Source organism: Sporobolomyces salmoneus (genome assembly GCF_050403485.1).
Source record: "Sporobolomyces salmoneus JCM6883 DNA, S_salmoneus_JCM6883_v1_ctg18, whole genome shotgun sequence".
Classification (NCBI taxonomy): Eukaryota; Fungi; Basidiomycota; class Microbotryomycetes; order Sporidiobolales; family Sporidiobolaceae; genus Sporobolomyces; species Sporobolomyces salmoneus.
The window spans coordinates 67150-85666 of NW_027481145.1; the positions used below are offsets into that span (position 1 = coordinate 67150).

At 50.7% G+C, this 18517-nt stretch overlaps 8 protein-coding genes across 8 annotated transcripts; 5 read left to right on the forward strand and 3 right to left on the reverse strand.

Annotated features, from left to right (window-relative positions):
• Positions 1 to 126: 126 nt before the first annotated feature.
• UGA1 (4-aminobutyrate transaminase) lies at positions 127 to 2450 on the reverse strand (the record flags this gene model as incomplete). Its single annotated transcript, XM_076631561.1, has 12 exons — positions 127 to 505; positions 571 to 616; positions 680 to 815; positions 887 to 1258; positions 1333 to 1437; positions 1534 to 1642; positions 1711 to 1730; positions 1808 to 1856; positions 1930 to 1990; positions 2078 to 2095; positions 2170 to 2241; positions 2303 to 2450. The coding sequence occupies 12 exons, from the start codon at positions 2448 to 2450 to the stop codon at positions 127 to 129; spliced, it is 1515 nt and encodes a 504-aa protein (XP_076488378.1).
• A 128-nt stretch (positions 2451 to 2578) lies between these two features.
• Positions 2579 to 3492, forward strand: JCM6883_005003 (uncharacterized protein; the record flags this gene model as incomplete). Its single annotated transcript, XM_076631562.1, has 5 exons — positions 2579 to 2818; positions 2883 to 2941; positions 3009 to 3179; positions 3248 to 3362; positions 3436 to 3492. 5 exons carry the CDS (start codon positions 2579 to 2581, stop codon positions 3490 to 3492), a joined length of 642 nt encoding a protein of 213 aa, XP_076488379.1.
• Positions 3493 to 3916: 424 nt separating this feature from the next.
• On the forward strand, positions 3917 to 5639 carry JCM6883_005004 (uncharacterized protein; the record flags this gene model as incomplete). Its single annotated transcript, XM_076631563.1, has 8 exons — positions 3917 to 4001; positions 4068 to 4109; positions 4207 to 4436; positions 4518 to 4665; positions 4744 to 5064; positions 5226 to 5300; positions 5372 to 5475; positions 5553 to 5639. The coding sequence occupies 8 exons, from the start codon at positions 3917 to 3919 to the stop codon at positions 5637 to 5639; spliced, it is 1092 nt and encodes a 363-aa protein (XP_076488380.1).
• A 370-nt stretch (positions 5640 to 6009) lies between these two features.
• On the forward strand, positions 6010 to 7366 carry JCM6883_005005 (uncharacterized protein; the record flags this gene model as incomplete). The annotated part of the gene is made up of 6 exons (XM_076631564.1): positions 6010 to 6036; positions 6105 to 6113; positions 6182 to 6245; positions 6320 to 7024; positions 7090 to 7243; positions 7309 to 7366. 6 exons carry the CDS (start codon positions 6010 to 6012, stop codon positions 7364 to 7366), a joined length of 1017 nt encoding a protein of 338 aa, XP_076488381.1.
• Positions 7367 to 7960: 594 nt separating this feature from the next.
• JCM6883_005006 (uncharacterized protein) lies at positions 7961 to 9740 on the reverse strand (the record flags this gene model as incomplete). Its single annotated transcript, XM_076631565.1, has 5 exons — positions 7961 to 8188; positions 8275 to 8736; positions 8799 to 9053; positions 9112 to 9469; positions 9550 to 9740. The coding sequence occupies 5 exons, from the start codon at positions 9738 to 9740 to the stop codon at positions 7961 to 7963; spliced, it is 1494 nt and encodes a 497-aa protein (XP_076488382.1).
• A 123-nt stretch (positions 9741 to 9863) lies between these two features.
• Positions 9864 to 13592, forward strand: JCM6883_005007 (uncharacterized protein; the record flags this gene model as incomplete). Its single annotated transcript, XM_076631566.1, has 9 exons — positions 9864 to 9990; positions 10054 to 10256; positions 10330 to 10383; positions 10456 to 11695; positions 11762 to 12094; positions 12169 to 12354; positions 12415 to 12438; positions 12512 to 12525; positions 12609 to 13592. 9 exons carry the CDS (start codon positions 9864 to 9866, stop codon positions 13590 to 13592), a joined length of 3165 nt encoding a protein of 1054 aa, XP_076488383.1.
• Positions 13593 to 14161: 569 nt separating this feature from the next.
• On the reverse strand, positions 14162 to 16546 carry JCM6883_005008 (MFS transporter; the record flags this gene model as incomplete). The annotated part of the gene is made up of 8 exons (XM_076631567.1): positions 14162 to 14381; positions 14445 to 14493; positions 14556 to 14753; positions 14831 to 14924; positions 14984 to 15523; positions 15588 to 15741; positions 15805 to 15861; positions 15924 to 16546. 8 exons carry the CDS (start codon positions 16544 to 16546, stop codon positions 14162 to 14164), a joined length of 1935 nt encoding a protein of 644 aa, XP_076488384.1.
• Positions 16547 to 16912: 366 nt separating this feature from the next.
• On the forward strand, positions 16913 to 18014 carry JCM6883_005009 (uncharacterized protein; the record flags this gene model as incomplete). The annotated part of the gene is made up of 2 exons (XM_076631568.1): positions 16913 to 17294; positions 17377 to 18014. 2 exons carry the CDS (start codon positions 16913 to 16915, stop codon positions 18012 to 18014), a joined length of 1020 nt encoding a protein of 339 aa, XP_076488385.1.
• Positions 18015 to 18517: the final 503 nt, after the last annotated feature.

Here is an 18517-nt window from a genome sequence, read left to right on the forward strand (position 1 = left end):
TCCAAGCTCGCTGCTTCTCCCTCACACGGCTATGTGCCAGTAGTGAAAAGTCCTTTGCAGAAGAGAGAGAAACCACGTGGAACCCGAAAAGAGATACAAAGAAAAAGTAAAACGAAACAAGCACTCCTAGTTTTCTAACTGTTTCAAGACTCCCTCCATCTTCTCCAAAAGGACGTCCATCTGTTTCTTCCCAAACACCAACATTGGTCTCAACCTAACCGCCCTATCACCACATCCGCCCATTACGACTCCGACTTTCCTCATCTCACTAACGAATCGATCCCTCGTTTCAGGACTATCACAATCGAAACTGATGAACGTTCCTTCGTTCTTTCCTCGGAGGTTTTGCATGATTCGAGGGTAGCGCGAGGAGAAGGACGAGAGGGAAGAGAAGAGTTCGGAACCGATCGAGGCAGTGTGGGAAACGAGGTCGTGGGATTTGATGAAGGAGATCATGGAGCGGGCTTGGAGCGCTCGGATCGGGTCTCCCATCCAGGTGTTGTAGCTATAGAGCGAAAGTACAATCAGTTCACGAGTCAAGAGGCGAGGTAAAGAGTCAAAATAACTCACTTTCGATAAGGTAGAGAAGCACGGGTCTCGGCGGCGTGGTAGAAACCTGCAATTCAAGTCGTCAGTCCTCTCCACCGAACATCTCACGGATCTTTGGTTGAGGACTGACCAGCGGCTTGAGCCTTCTTCGAGAAAGTAACGAAATCAGGAGGATGGTGCAAGTTCCATTTCTCGTGAGCCCAGAAAGTTCCGGTCGCTCCCACACCAGTTTGCACTTCGTCGACGATCAAGTAGACACCATGTTCCTAGCGTAGCTCCAATCTGGAATCAGCTCAAAAGTAACGAAATTGACAGTCTAGAGCGAAGGAAGACTCACCCTCGTGATCGTTCTCAAAGCCTTGAAGAAATTCGGACTAGCATGATTATCTCCACCCTCCGACTGAATCGGTTCGACAATCAACGCCGCAACATCCTTCCCCTTCTTCTTCCATTCGACGATACATTCCTCTACTTCGGCAATCGCCCTCGATTCACTCTCTGCGTTCTCGGCTTCGAATTCGTCCAAAGGGTATTTGATCTTCGGGAACGAAACGGCGGGCCAGTCGAACGCCGGGATATCAAGTTTGTGGATCGCTTTCGAACGGGTCAGGGAGAGGGATCCGAACAAACGACCGTGGAAGGCCGATTTGAAGGAGAGCGCAACGAGATCGGGAGTACCTGGGGAGGAGTTCTTCATGCAGGAACTCATCTGCAGAGCGAGTTGGCAGGAGAGGCGGAGTCAGCGAAGAGAGCTGAGGGAAGTCAGAGGGAGAGCAAGCTCACTTCTTCGGCGGAGAAGCCTTCTTGCTGAGTTTCACCACGTTGACGAGCACGGTAAGCCATGAAAGCAGCTTTGAGGGCACCTTCGTTTGCGCAGGAACCGCACATCTAAGTCGCGAGCGAGAAGACGAAACGAAATCGAGGTGGAGTCAGGACCTTTCGCTCACAAGGAGACCAGTCACGAGAGAGTGTGGTGCAGCATACCTGAGTGAAGAGATGGGGAGTACCCTTGGGAGCGACCGATAACAATCCTTCATGAATCGTTTTCGACCATTCTGCGTTTGGGAAAGAGCCTAGCGCTGGTCGGTTCATGCTGCATTCCGGCCGTCGACAAGGTGAGTACAAGTAAGTACGGTATAGAAGCGACAGAGCGGATCTCACGCAGCAATAGCGAATTCGTCCTGCTCGACAGTGGAAAATCGGGATTAGCCGCTTGTTCGAATTCGTCAGTTCTAGCTTTGGAAGAGCGTCTACCCACGGTCTTGGCAAGCTTGAGTAGTTCAGGGTTATTGTAACCGATCGCGATACTGCATAACAGCAGGAACAGAGCGTCCAAGTCAGCATCCAGAAAGTTGATTCAAGCAGGCCAGAGCGCTTTACCTTGCGATTTGCGAGAAAACATCAAGCATTTCGTTCCCATCGACATCGACCAAGTAATTACCTATTTCGTCATCAGGAATTCGTCTCAGTCAGCATTGGGTTACGAAAGATTGGTTCGCAAGAGGAAAAAAGCTGAGTAGGCCCTTACCTTGCGATTTCGCGTAATCTAAGCCAAAAACGACCGCGCACACTTCAGCTTACAAAGGATATCCATGTGTGCAAGAAATCATGGAGGCTTACCAGCAACGACGACGTGAGTACGGGTATCTTGGAAAGAATCGATCGATTTACTCGCTTCGAGTGATTTCGGACCTGTACGAAAATCCTTCCTTTCAGTCAACCGTTCATGCAGACCGAGGAGAAACACACGCACCAGGAATAGCGGTAGATTTGACGCTGGGAGAGGTCGGCTCGGTGGGAAAGATTGAAGCGGACGAGAACGAGGTAGAGGTTTCGGAAGCGTACGCCCTCGAGAGGGAGCGAGGGGCAGCTCGTGCTAGTTTACTAGCTCGTGAGAGCATCTTGAAACCGAGGGTGAGACGAGGGGAAGGAAGAGAAGAGTAGATCAACTCCTCGACTCGTTTCGCGAACCGATCAGAGCCGCTCTCTCTTTAACTCACGATTCCGACCCACACTCCAGCAGTCGACTATGCCAGGCCCAACGAACTACACCCTTCCACCCGAGCAGCTCATCTCCTTGCTCCAATCACTGTCTGATCAAATCGTTTCATCAAACGGGTTCGATACTCGTCAAATTCTCGCTCAAGCCGCTCCAGTGTTCGCAGCGTTACACCAAGTAAATCGGAATAGCCTCTTGGATGCGAAACAGTGTAGAACGAGTACTCAGGATGCGAGGTTGGAGATGGATGCCGCTCATTTGAGGTTACAAGTCAGTCCTCAATCAACTAGAGACTGCGAGGCTTGTCAGAGAAGCTCATTTGAACGATATGTAGAATCTACTGTTTGAGCGGAATCATCTCGAACGAGAAATCAAAGCTTGCGAGGAGTATCAGTGCGTTCTTCGTTTCTCGGCTCCCTCGTGCCTCTCCTCGAGCTGACTTTCGCCGTTTACTCTACAGATCTGAATATCAAAACCTCCCGATGCACTCCCTCTCAGAACTACAGCAACTCGCCTCGTCCTCTTCCCCTCCCGAAGGACTCGAACTCCCTTTACCTTCCGGTTCATCAGAAGAAGAACTCCACAAACTCATGCTCGCGAGATTGGCGTTCGAATTGGCTGAACGGAAGAGGTGAGTCCGACCGCTCGTTTCAGTCGAACAAGGGAAACTCGTGAGACTGAGCGAGTTTCGACTTGCAGGTTTGAGGAAGAACGGAAAACGCTCGGAACGGAGAAAGCGAAATTGATCAAAGAGAATCAAGTGAAGAAATCAAGACTTGAAGAATTGGAGAAACAATTGACAGAATTCGTCGATGTGAGTATCGCATCCAACTTGATCTCTCGCTGGAGAGGCAATGCTGATCTGGTATGGATGATTTGCTCAACAGCGTGCGAAAGGTATTCAGACGAAGATGAACGAGGAACCAGCAGTATCATCAACATGAGTCCATCAGCAGCAGTATTCTTTTTCAGTCGGTTTCGCAGTCTGTTGTAAATATTTCGCATCATCGTCTCGTTCTATCTCGTGGCGGCGGGAAGCACAGTATGAGATAGAGGAAGAGTGACTCTCGATGTGGTACAATGGTCAGGAAACGGCGCGGCGAAAAAGAGAATACGAATTCGATTTTCGCTTTACATCGAGCTCAGACCTTGCCGATTCTGCATGTCTTTCGAGGATCTGTTGTGCTACGACACGGAAAATGATCGCAAAGAGATCAAGCTTAAGTGGGATGACGATTTAGAGGAGAGAGCTAAACTCGACAATCCAACAAGCCGAAACTTTCATTCCTTCTTCATCTCTCAGATCGACTGCCGGCTTGAGCGCAATGGCGAGTAATACAACCCCAACGCCTCCAGCGATCAACCTCAATGCATTCGGTACGTCCTTCTCTCTCCCTCTTGGTTCTCGGATACTTCGGCTCATCTTCCGATCATTTTTGTTTGTCTCCAGAGGGTACGCTCACTTGCTTACACATGAGCTGACTAGACAGCTACTGACAGATTACGATGTGTTGAATAGGGTTCATCTCTGGAGCGATTGCAGCATGTACAGCCGTGACGAGTTGAGTTCTCCTTCCCTCCTCCTCCTTCCCCTCTCTTCCCGCGGTCAATCCTCCCTCTAACCCTATTGACTCCGAAATCATCGTGATGTCTAATAGTCACGAATCCGATGGAAGTCGCGAAAACTCGATTACAATTAGATGGAGAATTACAAGGTCGAAAATTACCTCCCGCAACTTCCACACTGCCTTCAGCTGCGATTCCAGAGACGGGTGGACCACCGAGAGCTGGACCGAATGGGAAAGTGTATACAAGTGCTTTGGATTGCGTACAAAAGACTTGGAAGTTTGAAGGGTTGAAGGGAATTCAAAGAGGTTTAGGGGCTGCTGTAAGCTCAACTCTGACCTCTCTCTCGCTTGCTCGCCACGGGATGAAAATTGCTGATAAGATTAAATGCGAGGGTGAGTAGTACACTTATCAAATCGCGTTGAATGGATCTCGGTTAGGGTTTTACGAACCTTTTCGACATGCGATCAATTCCTTAGCGGGTTACGAAAAGAATCAAACGAAAGCTTGGACGAGTATCGCCGCTGGTGCTAGTTCAGGTGTCGCAGGAGGTTAGTTTCCCTTCCCATCTCTTTTGTCTCCGTCGAAGCGAAAGACTGATCTCACTTCGTTCACGATTCCGAATCTAGCGATCCTCGGAAACCCTCTCTTCCTGATCAAAGCACGTATGCAAGCCTATTCACCTTTCAACCCCGTCGGAGCACAACACCACTACCCTACCGTCTTACACGGGTTCAAATCGATCGTTTCGAAAGAAGGACCCCGAGGTTTAATTCGAGGAATGGACGCTGCGATCTTGAGAACGGCCATGGGTAGTTCGGTACAATTACCGGCGTATAATTTGGCAAAGACTCATTTGATGGGTTGGGGAATTGGGGATCATATTGGGTTGTATTTGATGGCGAGTACTTTTAGTGGTGCGTGCGTTTGTGCGGTTATGCAACCGGCTGGTGAGTTCACTCTTTCTTTTAAGATATTCTGCGTGTTCGTCAAGTGCTTGGACTGACGATTGACTCACTCTCTTTTTTTCCCCCCTACAACTCGAAAATCAAAACTCCCATTCCGTCTCTTTTGAATCATCTGCGCGAACCAATCGAATGGGACCTCTCAGACACGGTTTTAACTCGAATGTACAATCAATCACCCAACTCGATCGGACCCGACGGAAAACCTCGAGGACTACTCTGTGAGTTTCGTTCCCACTCCCAGCTTTCGATTCGCTTGACTAAACTCGTTCTTTCGCTTCCTTCCTCGTAGACACGAGTCCTATAGATTGTCTGTACAAGACGTGGAAAGTAGAAGGCTTCAAGTCGCTTTACCGTGGAACCACGGCACATTTAGCTCGAATTGCACCTCACACCGTCAGTCTCTCTTTTCCTTTCTTCCCTGCCGTGTGCGAGACGCCTGGACTAACCTCTCGTTAACGATGATATCGTAGGTCGTAACGCTGGTAACTAACGAATTCATCAGTCGAAAATGGACGGCAAGAAAAGCTGCAAAACTCGCAAATGTTGGTAGGGATTAAGCGATCCAAACAGCGTAGTTCTTGGAGTATGTATACCCTTCTTATTTGTATGTTTATCTTACTTGCAAGTCGCCAGCAAAACAGAATAGGAACGAAGAGTGTTGTTCGCGAGAGAGAGTCCGATTTCGTACGAACGTGGAGAAGGAAAAAGTTTGGACAATCTGAGTTTCTCTTGCCGGACAAGAGTGAGAGGATACCGACCCGTTAGTGAATAAAGTAGACTTGAGAATCGCGTAGCAAGCGAGTCATAGCGAAACGGATTGAATCGAAGAGTTAGCCGATGCTTGGGTAAGCGAGGAAAAGATTTCGACTCCTCTCTCCCAGCGCAACCATTGAAACTTCGACTCATCCCCGACGCCTGTGACCGATCATGAACCACACGTGGGCCTTCAATCAGGTATGTAGTACCCTCTTGAACCGCTCCGAAGGATTGTAGAGCTGACGATTCGATTGCCCGATCAACAGCTAAATCAGGTCAGCCTCGTCTGTCTCTCTCACGGCTGTAGTAGCACAGAGCTGATGCGTTCTGTTGTATGGTACAGCTGACGCCTAGTCCAGGGATCTCTCCTTCGAACGGTCCGGTCCAAGAGAGAAACGAGTTGACCCGTAAACTCCCTCCCTTTCCTTTTGTCTCCGCCCCCTCCACTGCGCGTAGAACTGACACGCCCTGTGATGGATAGTCTCGTTCCCTTGCGATGGAAATGCGTTGCAAGCTCAATTGGAACAATGGACGAACGTCGCGTTCGACTTTGACTCTCCCGATTTCGGATCGGATCCAACTCCTCCCCTCTTCGAAGAAAAATCATCCGCATCAGAGAAACCTCGATTCTCTTCTCGTGGAGGTGAATCCCTCTTTACCGCAGTGAACCACAACCACCAACCTACTCTCCCTGCGACCGCACTCAACTCTTCGGCTTCGACTTCGACGACTGAACTCGAACACACTTCGACGGTCGATTTGAGCGCCCTTCTCGCTCCTCCTACTCCCGCTGCTGCTTCCCACTCGGATACCTCCTTCATTGGTAGTCTCGTTGACCCGGCCCTCGCTCTTCCCGACTTTAATTCGGCCCCAGTAGCTCTCCCCGCTTCTTTCTTCACTTCCCCTTCCTCAGGTTCCACTTTCGATTCTACTCCTCTCTCCGCTCCTCCCGCTCTTCCTCTTCCTCAAGATTCCATCGCACCTTCTCCCGCCGCCTCGACTTCATCGAAAGGAAAGAAGACCGCATCGGCTCCGAAAAAGAAACGAGCTTCGGCAGTTGAGAAAGTTAAAACTCTAGAACCGCTTCCTCTTCCGGAAGGGATCAACACGGAAGGAATGACGGAGGAACAGTTGAACGCTCTTGCGATTGAAGAGGACAAGAGAAGGAGGAACACTGCGGCTTCCGGTTCGTTTTCTCCCTTCATCCCGCGTCGAGCAAGCTGGTGTTGACGAGTAGAGCGATTGGAATAGCTCGATTCCGAGTCAAAAAGAAGCAACGAGAACAAGCGCTCGAACAAACCGCGAAAGAGTTACAAGATCGAGTTGCTGAACTCGAGAAGGATGTTGAAACTTTACGAACTGAGAATGGATGGTTGAGAGGATTAATCACGGATAAAACCGTTCTGTACGTTCTCCACTGTTTCCTTTACTCTTTTTCTACAGTTACTGACTCGTTGAATGTGTTGATAGAGGAGGTAAAGACGGAGCATCGAACAACCGAAAACGAGTACGAGAGGACGATTTATGATCACACTAGGTCGTCCATTTCTTCTCCCTCGTTATTCGTTCTCCCTCTCTATGGTTGTATTCGTCACTCTCGCCCCCATCACTCGCAAGCTCTCTCTCAGTTCAGTATCCCCTCGATCCCACTCTTTTCTCTCTATCTAAGCAGTCCAACCTGTGTCGTCATTTTTAGCTCTTTTGTGTTTCCATTTCCTCTATAGGAGAGTACTCTACTTGAACCCGGTTCAACCCCGATTTTCAGGCAGTACTCTTCGAAACATCCCTATTTTTTTACTCTATTTTGCTTTTTTGGTTCGTTTTGTCTGCTGATCAAAATTGAATACTGGCTCGCTTTTTTACTCTGAGAAAGCTCGAGATCCTTCCACTTCAACACCGTGCCTCTCCGAAAGTGCGCTATCCAAAGAGAGAACCAAGAAGAGACTCAGAGAAGAGACTCGGTTTTGGATTTTTTCGACTGGAACCATTCGAGTCGTTGTCTCGCGCGTGGGCCGTCTTCCAAACGAGTCTGTGAAGTAAATGCTATGATACAACACGCGCAATGATAACAATACATCGACTTCGCTCTTTAGTCTCTACACTCCTCAATCCTCAAAAGTTTCTACCTCCTCCCCTCGTCTTCCTCCTCACCCTCCTCACTCCCCAGTCTCCTATGCTTCATCCCGTCCTCCTCCGATTCCGTCCCATACTCGCCCCAAATCAATCCGGCAAAAGCGACCACGATCAACCCCCCACCAATAAGTGAAGATTTCGTCAATGGTGGAGCTGTCGGAACGAAAAGGGCGTCGCAGAGCGCTACGAGGATCAAAGTGAGGAGGTTCGCTACCGACTACTCTCACACATATGCACACACGACGAGTTTGAATCAGGTCATCGCTCAGGCGGAAGCCGGAGAAGGGAGAGAAGAAGTCTTACGGCGACGACCGGACCCCACAAAGAAAGAAGCACCATAAAACACCCATTGAACAATACCCCCCCTCCTACGATCCCTACCAAAGCGCCCCAAGCCGCTCGAGGAGGGAACCCTTCCCATATTTCCCAGCCTATGAGGTTCAGGAATGGGATCGGGATCCAGAGAAAGAGGAAAGTTAGGAGACCTATGAGGGAAGTTATGAGGTTTGAGTAGAGGAGGAAGAGGGTTGGAGAGGGAGCGAGGGTGGGGAGAGTAGAGGAGGAGGAATGCTGGGAGGAAGTGGAGAGGGAATTTGTGAGAGTGAAGGAAGGAGAGGGAGGAGGTGGGAACTCGAATGCTGAGCTTGATGTGGGAGGGTCGATGTCCGGAATGGGGGAAGAGGAACGAGTAGAAAGGAGGGAGGAGGTTTCGGAGAGACGGGAATTGGAGGAAGTGGAGGAAGTGGAAGGTTCAGGTAAAGCGATCTGGGACAACGAGTCTGTCAGGGACCCTGACAAGATGTTACGGTGACGGTATATCACCTCACTTTAATCTTGTACCAAACCTCATACCCCGCATAAGCTAAACTCCCAAACAACGCCAGTCCATTCCCTAAAACTCGATTCGAACCCTCCGATCCCTTTTCTTCACTCTTATCGTTTCCCCCCCAAATGACGTCTCCATAAGCAATGACGAATACACCACTGACGGCAAGGAGGACGGAAAAGAGTTTGAGTCGGGCTTGGAACGGAGTCTGGGTCGATTCGGTAGGGAGGAATTTGAGGGAAAGTAAATAAGCCCACTGAGACGAGGGACCGAGTCAGCAAAGAGTCTGTCAGAGTATGAAAGAGGAGGCTCACGAATGCAAAGACGTTGTAGATGGCGGTGAGATCGGCCATGCTAGTGAGAGGGACAGAAGCGTACCAACTCAAAGCTGGGAAAGAAATGAAAATTGTCAACAATGCGACTTTTTGAACGAGGTTTCGGACCCATGGCGTCTTGAACGAGATCGTAGATGTCTTCTTGAGGGGAAAAGGAAAGTCGTTTGAAGGAGTGGAAGTGGGGAGAGAGGAGGAAGATTTCGTCGAAGAAGAAGAAGGGGAAGAAGGAGCGAAATGTTGAGCGAGGAGAGGAAGGAGATCTCGCAGTGATTCTTTGACGGGGATCTTGAGGACTCTCAGGGCTAGTAGATGACACGGCCAGAGTAGCATATAACCCCTAGTAAACAATTCGAGGTTAAGGGTAAGGTTCAATGATGATTTTCGTCATACGGGAGCTGAAGGAGAGTTCAAACTCACGAATGGGTACAGAAGAAGAGAAAGTACGGCTTCTTGTAGTCCAAAGTATGTTGTACATACGACGCCAACTCTGTTTGAAGCGTGTAAGACGCGAGGGCGACCGAAAGGAGGATTATAGGGAGTAAACGTCGGTTCTTCACGTCGGTTGCGTGACCGTCCGGGTCGGGTTTGTAAGATCGAGATGTCGACATTTCATGTGGTTTGAAGACTCGAATGAGTCGCGCAAATGAAGATGAGAGGGAGAAGAGGTTTCTCGCGAGTTGATCAACTTTTGTCTCCGACCTCATCGATTCGACAGCAGCAAATAGGTCGATATGGTGACAGATGATAGGGATCCTTTCCCATTGTTCCATCTAGCCGACCTCGACTTTCCCTGCTCTTCAAAAACGATTCCCGATCTTCCAAGTTATCAACTTGCTCTCGCTCCCTTGTCCATAGACTGTACGTAAACCCCTAGCAACTCTTCGCATGATCCATCCGCTAAGCTCTCAAGACGGGTAACAGGGGATGAATCATTCGAAACTATCCTCAAAAGAACTTTCCGTAAGAAACGAGAACGAGTACGAGCCCAAATCGCCTCGAAAGCTCCAATGGGGATCTTTAGTTCGATAGAAGATCGAAGGAAGGAACAGTTCCCGCATTTCGAGATGATCGACTTGAATTTCAACCTAGAGAATTTGGAAGATTTGACTTCGGCTCAACTCGCTGTCAGTGCTCTGCTCTCTTGGCCATTCTGCGTGACGGAGAGCGTACCGAGCTGATGCTATGTATGGAGGACAGGCGATAGTATTCCATCCGAATTCGACGAAAGACCTAATGATGGATGCCGAAGATGTCAGTTTTTTTTCCCGTTTTCTTTCTCTTTCTCCCGTTTTGGACCCTGATGCTATCCGCTCGAATGTATAGATCTTCCATCGACGACGCGAACGAGACATGAGTGCCGGCCTAACTCTCCCCTCCCTCCAAGCCCCCACCACAACTCGAGCAGCAGAAATTCCTCCGACTTCTTCTTCCTCCTCTACCAGTTTAGCGGATCGTCCCTCAACATCGAATCGAATTGCACCTCCACCTCCTCCACCTCCCGCGCCAGCACCCGCTCGACAGTACTCCCCTCCCCCACCGGCGGCGAGACGCGATGAACCCGTCGTCGATATGCCTTTCGCACTTCCAGGGTCTTCTCGTTCCTCTCAAAGCGGCGGCGGAGGCGGTTACAAAGAATCGAGACCAGAATCCACTACGACTACGACGAAACCATCACGAGATGTAGTAGCGGGGGAAACTATCGAGCGGGAGAGGGAAATCAGGAGACGGTTAGAGGAGGAGAAAGCACGACAGAGAGAGAGGGACAGGAGTCGGGAACGAGAGAGGGAGAAGGAGCAGGAGAGACAGAAGGTTCGGGACAACGAACGGGCGAAAGCGGACGAAGAGAAGGAGAGGACGAGACAGAGAGATCGAGATAGGGAGAGGGAGAGGGATCGATCGAGAGAAAGGGAGAGGGAGAGGGAGAGGGAAAGGGAAAGGAAGTCGAGAAGGTCGTCGCCGATTCCGATTCCTCCTGCTCGGGGAGGCGAATTATCAAGACTGGACAAGGAGGATCGAATGTCGGTGGCCGAAACGAGGAAACGTTCTCGTACTCCGGAACTCTTGCGAAGGATCGATAGTGTTAGGAGAAGGACGGATGATCTTCCCTCAAGACGTGACCGTTCGAGATCGCCTGAACGAGATGAAAGTAGGAGAAAGTCAATGTTGGAAAGGGACAAGGACAAAGACAAGGGTTCGGATCGAGGAAGAGAACGAGGATCGAGCGTACAAACGCTACAGAAACCTCACCCAACGGATTGGATTCCACCTTCGTTACAACAAACGCTCACGACCGTGTTCATTCGACATTTCCATCCGAGTTCAACTGAAGAAGCCGTCGCGAGTTTCATCGATGCCGTTATTCCGGGTTTACAAGCGACGGCGATCAAACTCGTCGAACAGAAGAAAGCGATGTACGCGAAGAAGGATTCGAGAGCTGGATGGTTCTATGCGTTCGCGGCGTTCCAAAGTCGTTCGCAGGCGAATGCGCTCCTCAAACAAGGTGATCGCTTCAATTGGAAAGGTATGAGCATGGTTGTCTCGGTCGCGAGTGATCATCGTGAAAGTGAGCGTCTTCCTTGTTCTCTCCCTCTGCATCTGCCTTAGTACTCACCTCGATTCGTTGAAAAAGGTGTTTGGAAATTCGCAAATTTCTCGGAAGATTTCGTTGACAAATGGTATAGAGAAGAGCAAGATCGAATCAATGGTCGAATCGCTCCAGCTCCTCGCGCGAAATCTCCCGCCATTGTCTCTCGTTCGGAAGATCGTCGATCTGTTGTACCATCTTCAACTTCAGCCGTTGCGAACCACCAAGTTGCTCCGTCCGCTTCAACGTCAACGAACAAACCTGGTTCGAAGGCCAAACTTCCACAACATCTCAAGGCGCAACTCGCAGAACTACTCGTGGACAATATCCCAAAACGTGCAACTTTGGGAGATTGTCGAGATTTCTTCGACTCTTTCGGTTCGTTCGGCTTCATTCATTCATTCTCCTCGTACTCGATCTCGTAGACTGATTGATTCCCGATGTCTGTGTAGATGGTCTCGTTGGTATCGCTCTACCACAACAAAGCGATCACTCGAATATCCGATCCTGCTGGCTTGCGTTCACGGACGAAAAGTGTCGTCACAGTGCTCACATCGGTTTACGCGGAGTCAAATTCCCGGGAGGCTCGATGAAACTTTGGGCCGAGTTCAGTGAGGAGAGGCAGATGAAAGGGCTTTGTAAGCGCTCATTTCGTTTCCTTCTGGAATTCTCTCGCTCATCAATTGTTCCCTTGATAGCTTCAACCTACGATTGGCAATGGAGTGAGTCGAATGTATTATGTGGCTATGACTGACGATACTGATGTTTGATCTGTTCTCATCGTGCGATTTTCAGGCGAATTGAGCAAAGTGAGTGATCTTTTCTCTGCGCCTTCCCTTCTGCTCCCTTCTGCTATGACCCATAGTCTCACGCTCGCTTCCCCTCTCCTCAGGAGTACCGCAACTTGCACCAGGAAGAATACCTTCGAGACACGCAAGGAACCTCGCTTCCTTCTCGACCTCCTCCAGTTCCTCAAGCCGACGACCCCTCACTCGCATCCGCTCCAATGGCGCCGAGAGCAGACGTCCCATTGTACTCTCCTGCGGTACACTACCCTCCTCACGTTCCAGCTTCCCTCGTCGACGGAAGCAGTTCGTACGGTTCATACGGTTCTCCCTGGCGCCCCGACGGACTCGCGCCAATCGTCGTTCCAAGCCCCGTTCCTGTTCCATCCCATCCTAGCGTCGCCGAATACTCTCCTTTCGACTCTTCGCCTCTCCCGACTCAACCTCGTGCACTTTCGACTCCTTCGGCGAGTGTCGTCGCAGCCGCGACGGCAGGAATCCATCCTTCTCGACTCGCATTCCTCGCACAATCTGGCAACTTTGAAGATGGGTCGTCGAACTCGATGGCGATCGATTCCGCTCCGACTGCCGCGGACGAGAAACAAGTCGTCGAGGAAACCACGAAGAACGCATGTTCAGCGAGGAGGACTTCGAGTGCGAGCGCTCCCCCCGTCGTAGTCGCCGCAAACGATACTCCATCATCATTATCCTCGACTTCCTTCCCTGAAACAACCACTCCAGTGATGCCACCTACCGCTCCTCGAGCTCTACTCGCCGCAGCTCAACGTGGCGCCTCTCCAGCAAAATCGACGCAAAACGGATCAAGGACCGCTTTATCGATCGCTGGCGCGTTCGAACGTTCGTTGGACTCTGCCAGTCTCGCGGTGACGAACGGTACTCCCGCTACGGCTGCTGGAAGGTCGTCTCGTTCTCCTCTGAACCCTGTCGTGTCTCTTCCGAGTGAATCCCCGATCAAAAAGGAGGAGGAGGAGGAGGAGGAATCGAAAACCTCGATGGATCTGGATTCGGGATCAGCTCAAGCAAACGTGGTTAGCAATGGTGATCCAGAGAAAGAGGAGAAAACTGATTGAAGTGGCGCTTGAATCGTTTGACTGGTTTCGTGTTCAGTTTGTTTCGTTTGTTCTTTTTGACTCCTGCTAAAAATCCCTCCTCGTGGGGAGTCTGCAAATATCTAGTCCTCGCAGTCGTTCTCCGTGCCCTCTGCGAGTGAGAGCGTTGACTTGGAGAGTCTGAGGATGAAGAAAATCGGCTGCTTTTGGCTCGCAATAGCTCTGTTCATGTTCCTCCTGAATCTCTCACCGAGACAATACAAGAATTAGAGGGGATAGCTGAACAGGAAGAGGGGAGTTGCTCGACTGTCGCGCAAATTCATCGTCTCTGCTCAAAGGAACAGGACAAAACGCAAAGAACGCTAACTCGGAACTGACCTCCGACACCCTGTGCATTTGGAGGAGAGTGCTTCGAGAGTTGTGAGCTGCGACACAAGCTCTGACTCACTGCGCACGCCTCATCGTCGAACCGTCTCGCTCAAAACCACTGATTTTGACAGAAGAACGACAGAGCGATACACAAAACGACAAAAGGATATAGAGAGATACAACAACATACTTAACAACGAACTCGATACGATACAGAAGCTTTAGTGTGGAGGGGAAGCAGACTTCAGAGCGTTCTTTCCCAGTTTCAACTCGATTTCGATCCCTCTCAGGTTCCAAGCACAAACTGCTGTTGCGAAGAAGCAGAGTGCGCTGAGGAAGAGAGGCAGGGAGATACTGATGGAGAGGAGAGCTCCGGTCAGGAGAGGGGCGACGATCCCGGAGAGTCGAGAGAGTGCTGAGGCGATTCCTCCGGCCGTTCCTCTGCAGAACGAGATGCAAGATGAGTCAGTTCAAGGTAGAAGGTTGAGCTATACTACGACGTACCTCAATGTCGTAGGAAAAATCTCGGGAGTGAGCGAGTAGATGACGGCGTCTGTGAGAACGAAGAGCGGTCAGATCAGATCAGCTACGAGCGAAAGTTGTCAGAGAACTCACACATCAACGTCGCAGCTAAGCTCACTAGCATGCTCGACAGAACAACTCCGGTTTGACCATGTACGAAGACGAAGATGAAAGTGCCGAGAGAGGTCGCGAGAGTCGAGTAGGCGAGAGTCAAGCTTCTTCCGAGGGACGTCTCGACGAGGTAGGCCCCTAAGAGCGAGCCGGGTAAGCCAGCGAGAGTATACAAGACATCTGGAATAGTGAAGCAAGTCAGCTTGTCCCGTTTCTTCTTTGCCTGTCGAATTCTGCGTCTGCGAAAGCGAGCTTACAATCTTTCAGAGACTCGTCGACCTTGCCTTTCGTTCCACCTCGGCCTTGGTCCAGTTTTTCTTCGAGGAACTTTGGTAAGAAGACGTTGAACATCTACAAACGAGGGGATTGTGTCAACCAACCTGCGAGCTCAGGAGAGATTCGAGACGTACGGTATATGCCGCGGACGCAAGAGTCCAGATCGTCCAGATCAGCAGAGTGGTCCTTCTCCATTTGCCTTCCAGGAGCTCGTCGACTCTCGACATGTAATCCGTCGCAGCGCTTCTCCAAGCTCGAGGCAATCGATTGATCCATTCGGGTCGTCGGCGGGCACGATGCGAATCACTTGGGTCGGAGGACGGGTAGATGGAGGATTCTAGGTCGACGTTGCCATGGAGGAGAGAGGAGGCGGCTGAATCGAGTGAGGGAGAGCGAGTCGACAAGTAGGCGTGTTGTTCTCCTCCTCCCGATCCGTTCTCGTCCACATCCTCGTCCTCGTTTCCTTTTACACTCCCAATCCCATTCGACCTTTCCTTGATACTCGAAACGTCGTCGACCACGTCATCTAATCCCCATGACGAGTTCGTCCCGTTGAAACTCGAAATTCTTTGTAAAGAGACGACGGCGGCTGAAGCTCGTTTCGAAGCGACGAGGAACTTGGCGCTTTCGTGAAGCTTGAAGAAGAGGACGCGGGCGAGGAACATTACGACGCTCTGTATCGCAAGAGTCGTTCAGCTTCTTCGTCGGAACACGGCTCCGAAGGATTTCACAACTTACGATCATTCCGAGACACCCTAGCAGGACTCTCCATCCTCGGTTCTGAGTTTTCGGATCGCACGGCGATTCATTCGCGTCGGGAGACGAGTCACAGGCGAATCGAGGGAAGATGACAACGCTGAGAAGCGAAGTGACGATCGCGCCGAGGGAGAAGCTGCAGCATTGACACAGCAGAAATGAGCTGAGATACACGCGAAGGTAACCGGAAGTAGCTCACAAGACAGAGAGCGCTGTGAGGAGATAATGACTCGTTTTCGGAATGTTTTCCAGAAATCTACGCAAAAGACGACGAGTTCGTCAAAGGAGGCTACGAGGGTGCCACTTGGACAGACTCACAGAGTTCCATCCGTTGGCATACTACCTCCAACTCCAGTTCCGAGAAGAAACAGTGCGAGACAGAGAGTAGGAAAGTTGGGTGAGAAAGCCGAAGAGATTCCGAAGACCGCCGTAAAGCACAGTGTGAGGTTGAACGCGGGCAATCTTCCACGCGCATCCGAGTAACTGCCCCATCCCCAAGCACCAACCATCATTCCGGCGAAGATGCTCGTGCTCAACAATCCAATCCATCGATCCGAAATCTCGAACTCCTTTTGTACTCGTGGGAGAATTACTGCGACAGCTTGGAGGTACATGTTGTCGGCTAACCATCCGAGACCGCACAAGACGAGGAGTTGAAGCTGATACCGTCCGACACCGATTTCCTCGAGAGTCTGATCCAACGGACTCATTCCACCGTCCTCTCCTCGTCTGAGCCATGTCGATTCGTCGCTACCTTCACTATCGCTTCCATCTGATTCTTGCTGGTTGACTTCTTCGAAGGGAGGTCGCGAAGAGGGCGGGTCTTCGTCAGGCAGACTCGTTTCGTTCGCTGGTGGACTCGGTAGCTTGGCGGGACCGATCAGTGGTGTACGAGAGCTCTGTCGGTTGATCGAAGGATGTGAGAGAAGTGGAGCCGTCATCGGTTGGAAGGAGGAGGGAGGAGAGGGAAGTTCGAGCGCGGAACGGAGAGGATCTGATGAATTGCTCTGTCGTTATATCTTCATCCGTAGGTGATCGGTGAGGAGCGTTGAGACAAGCAGGCGAGGAATGAGGATAGCCTCGCATAAGGGAGTTGCATACATTCGGTCTGATCGATGATCTTTTCTGCCTCGAAAACTTTTGACTCTTGACACCGATCAACACGCTCTTTCGACTTCTTTCAACTTATACAGCCTCTGATCAGCTACTCTCTATACCTCAGCCCGCTCCTCACGCTTATCGTCGAGCTCAAACGGACTTGAACCTCGACTTCCTTATCTCTTTCATCGAGACAATAGGCCGCCGGTATGAGTATTGGGAAGAAACAGAGGGTCGCGGCATCAACGAGGTTGCCTCCAGAGGTACTACTAGACATCCTCTCGGACGCGACAACCCGAACTCTTAGGTCGGCAGCTCTCGTGCATCCAACTTGGAAAGGTCCCTCGCAATACCTCCTCCATCAGGAGGTCTCCTTGCCGTCTAGGAAGATCGCCAAGTCGTTTCTACAAGTTCAAGGGAGGACTCAGTACTCGAAGAAGCTCTCACTTCCGATCTCTCTCGACATCGACGACTCGTGCGAAATTCTCGAATCGACAAAGGGGCTTCAGGATCTGGTACTTGTAAGCACCGAGGGCGCGACGGGCAAGAGCAAGTTCGAGGTGGAGCTACTCGAGGCATCGTCTCTCGCAGGTTAGTCTGAAAACAAATTCCTTTCGATGCTTCTGCCGTTTTCGTTTTCATTTCATGCTGACGAGCTCATTCCTTCAATCAGGTCTTCGCTCTCTGCAGCTGACGGCACCATTCTCGGAGCCCATTGATCGTTGCATTCACCCCTCGGCATCATTCACTTTCCCGTTCCGCCTCAAAGCCTTGTCGTTCAAAGGAACTTACGATTCGTATCCCTCTGCCCTGCTCCACGGCCTCGCTGATTCCTCTTCGACTTCAATCACTTCTCTCGATCTGGACGTTTACGGCTCCCAAGCATCCGCAACTCGTTTCTTCGACGGACTTCTCGCCCTCGCTCCTCACCTTGAACATGTCGAAATCCACGGATCCGATCGAAGCTCCCCTGCTCTCCTCATCTTCCTCACCGCCTGTACCTCACTCAAATCCTTCACTTGCTGGATGGCGAACCCGGAACTCCTCTCCGCGCTCCCTCATTCGGTCGAAACTCTCCAAATTTGCAAAACCTACGTCTTCCACACCGACCTCGCCTACGACTCTCTCCTAAGCCGCTCCGACATCCTCAGTCATATCCGACTCATCAGATGGTCCGGGATCAGTGAGGCGAGTCTCAAAGCTCAGAGAGGTGGATGCGAACTTTTGGCGGATCTCGCCGAGATGGGCATCGAAACCCAGTTTGGAGCGGTTAGTCAAGGTCATTGGTATGGCCTCGGACTTCGTTATTAGATTTTTCTCCTCTCCTAGGTCATGTTATCCTGAGACCTCGCTTGTATAGATACAGCTTTTCGACCTTTGTTTGCTTGTTTTTATCTCTCTCTACTTCATTGCATCCTTCTTCCTGTACTCTGACTAGACTCTCCCTGTCTCCTTCGTTACTCTCTTGAGAATTATTCTCTATACATTCAGCGTAGATTAGACTTAGACAATCGTTCCTTCTTACAAGCTCTTTGCAACATCACTGCGAATCACTAGATTATTTCGATTCCTTTGACTCTTCTAAGCAACGTACTAAAACGATATCACGAATGACTCACCAGTCAGGAAAGTATTCTCGTAATATCTGCGCGAAGTTGCGAAACGGAAGCTTCTCGGCCGTTTTCCAGCTCACTTCACTACGACTCTCATCAAACCCTTCGAAACTCGAGCACACCACAGAACAATCCTCTGGCTATCTGCTGCAAACCTCCAGCAGCGCGTATGCGTATTCCCCTCGACGCAATTCGGCTTCA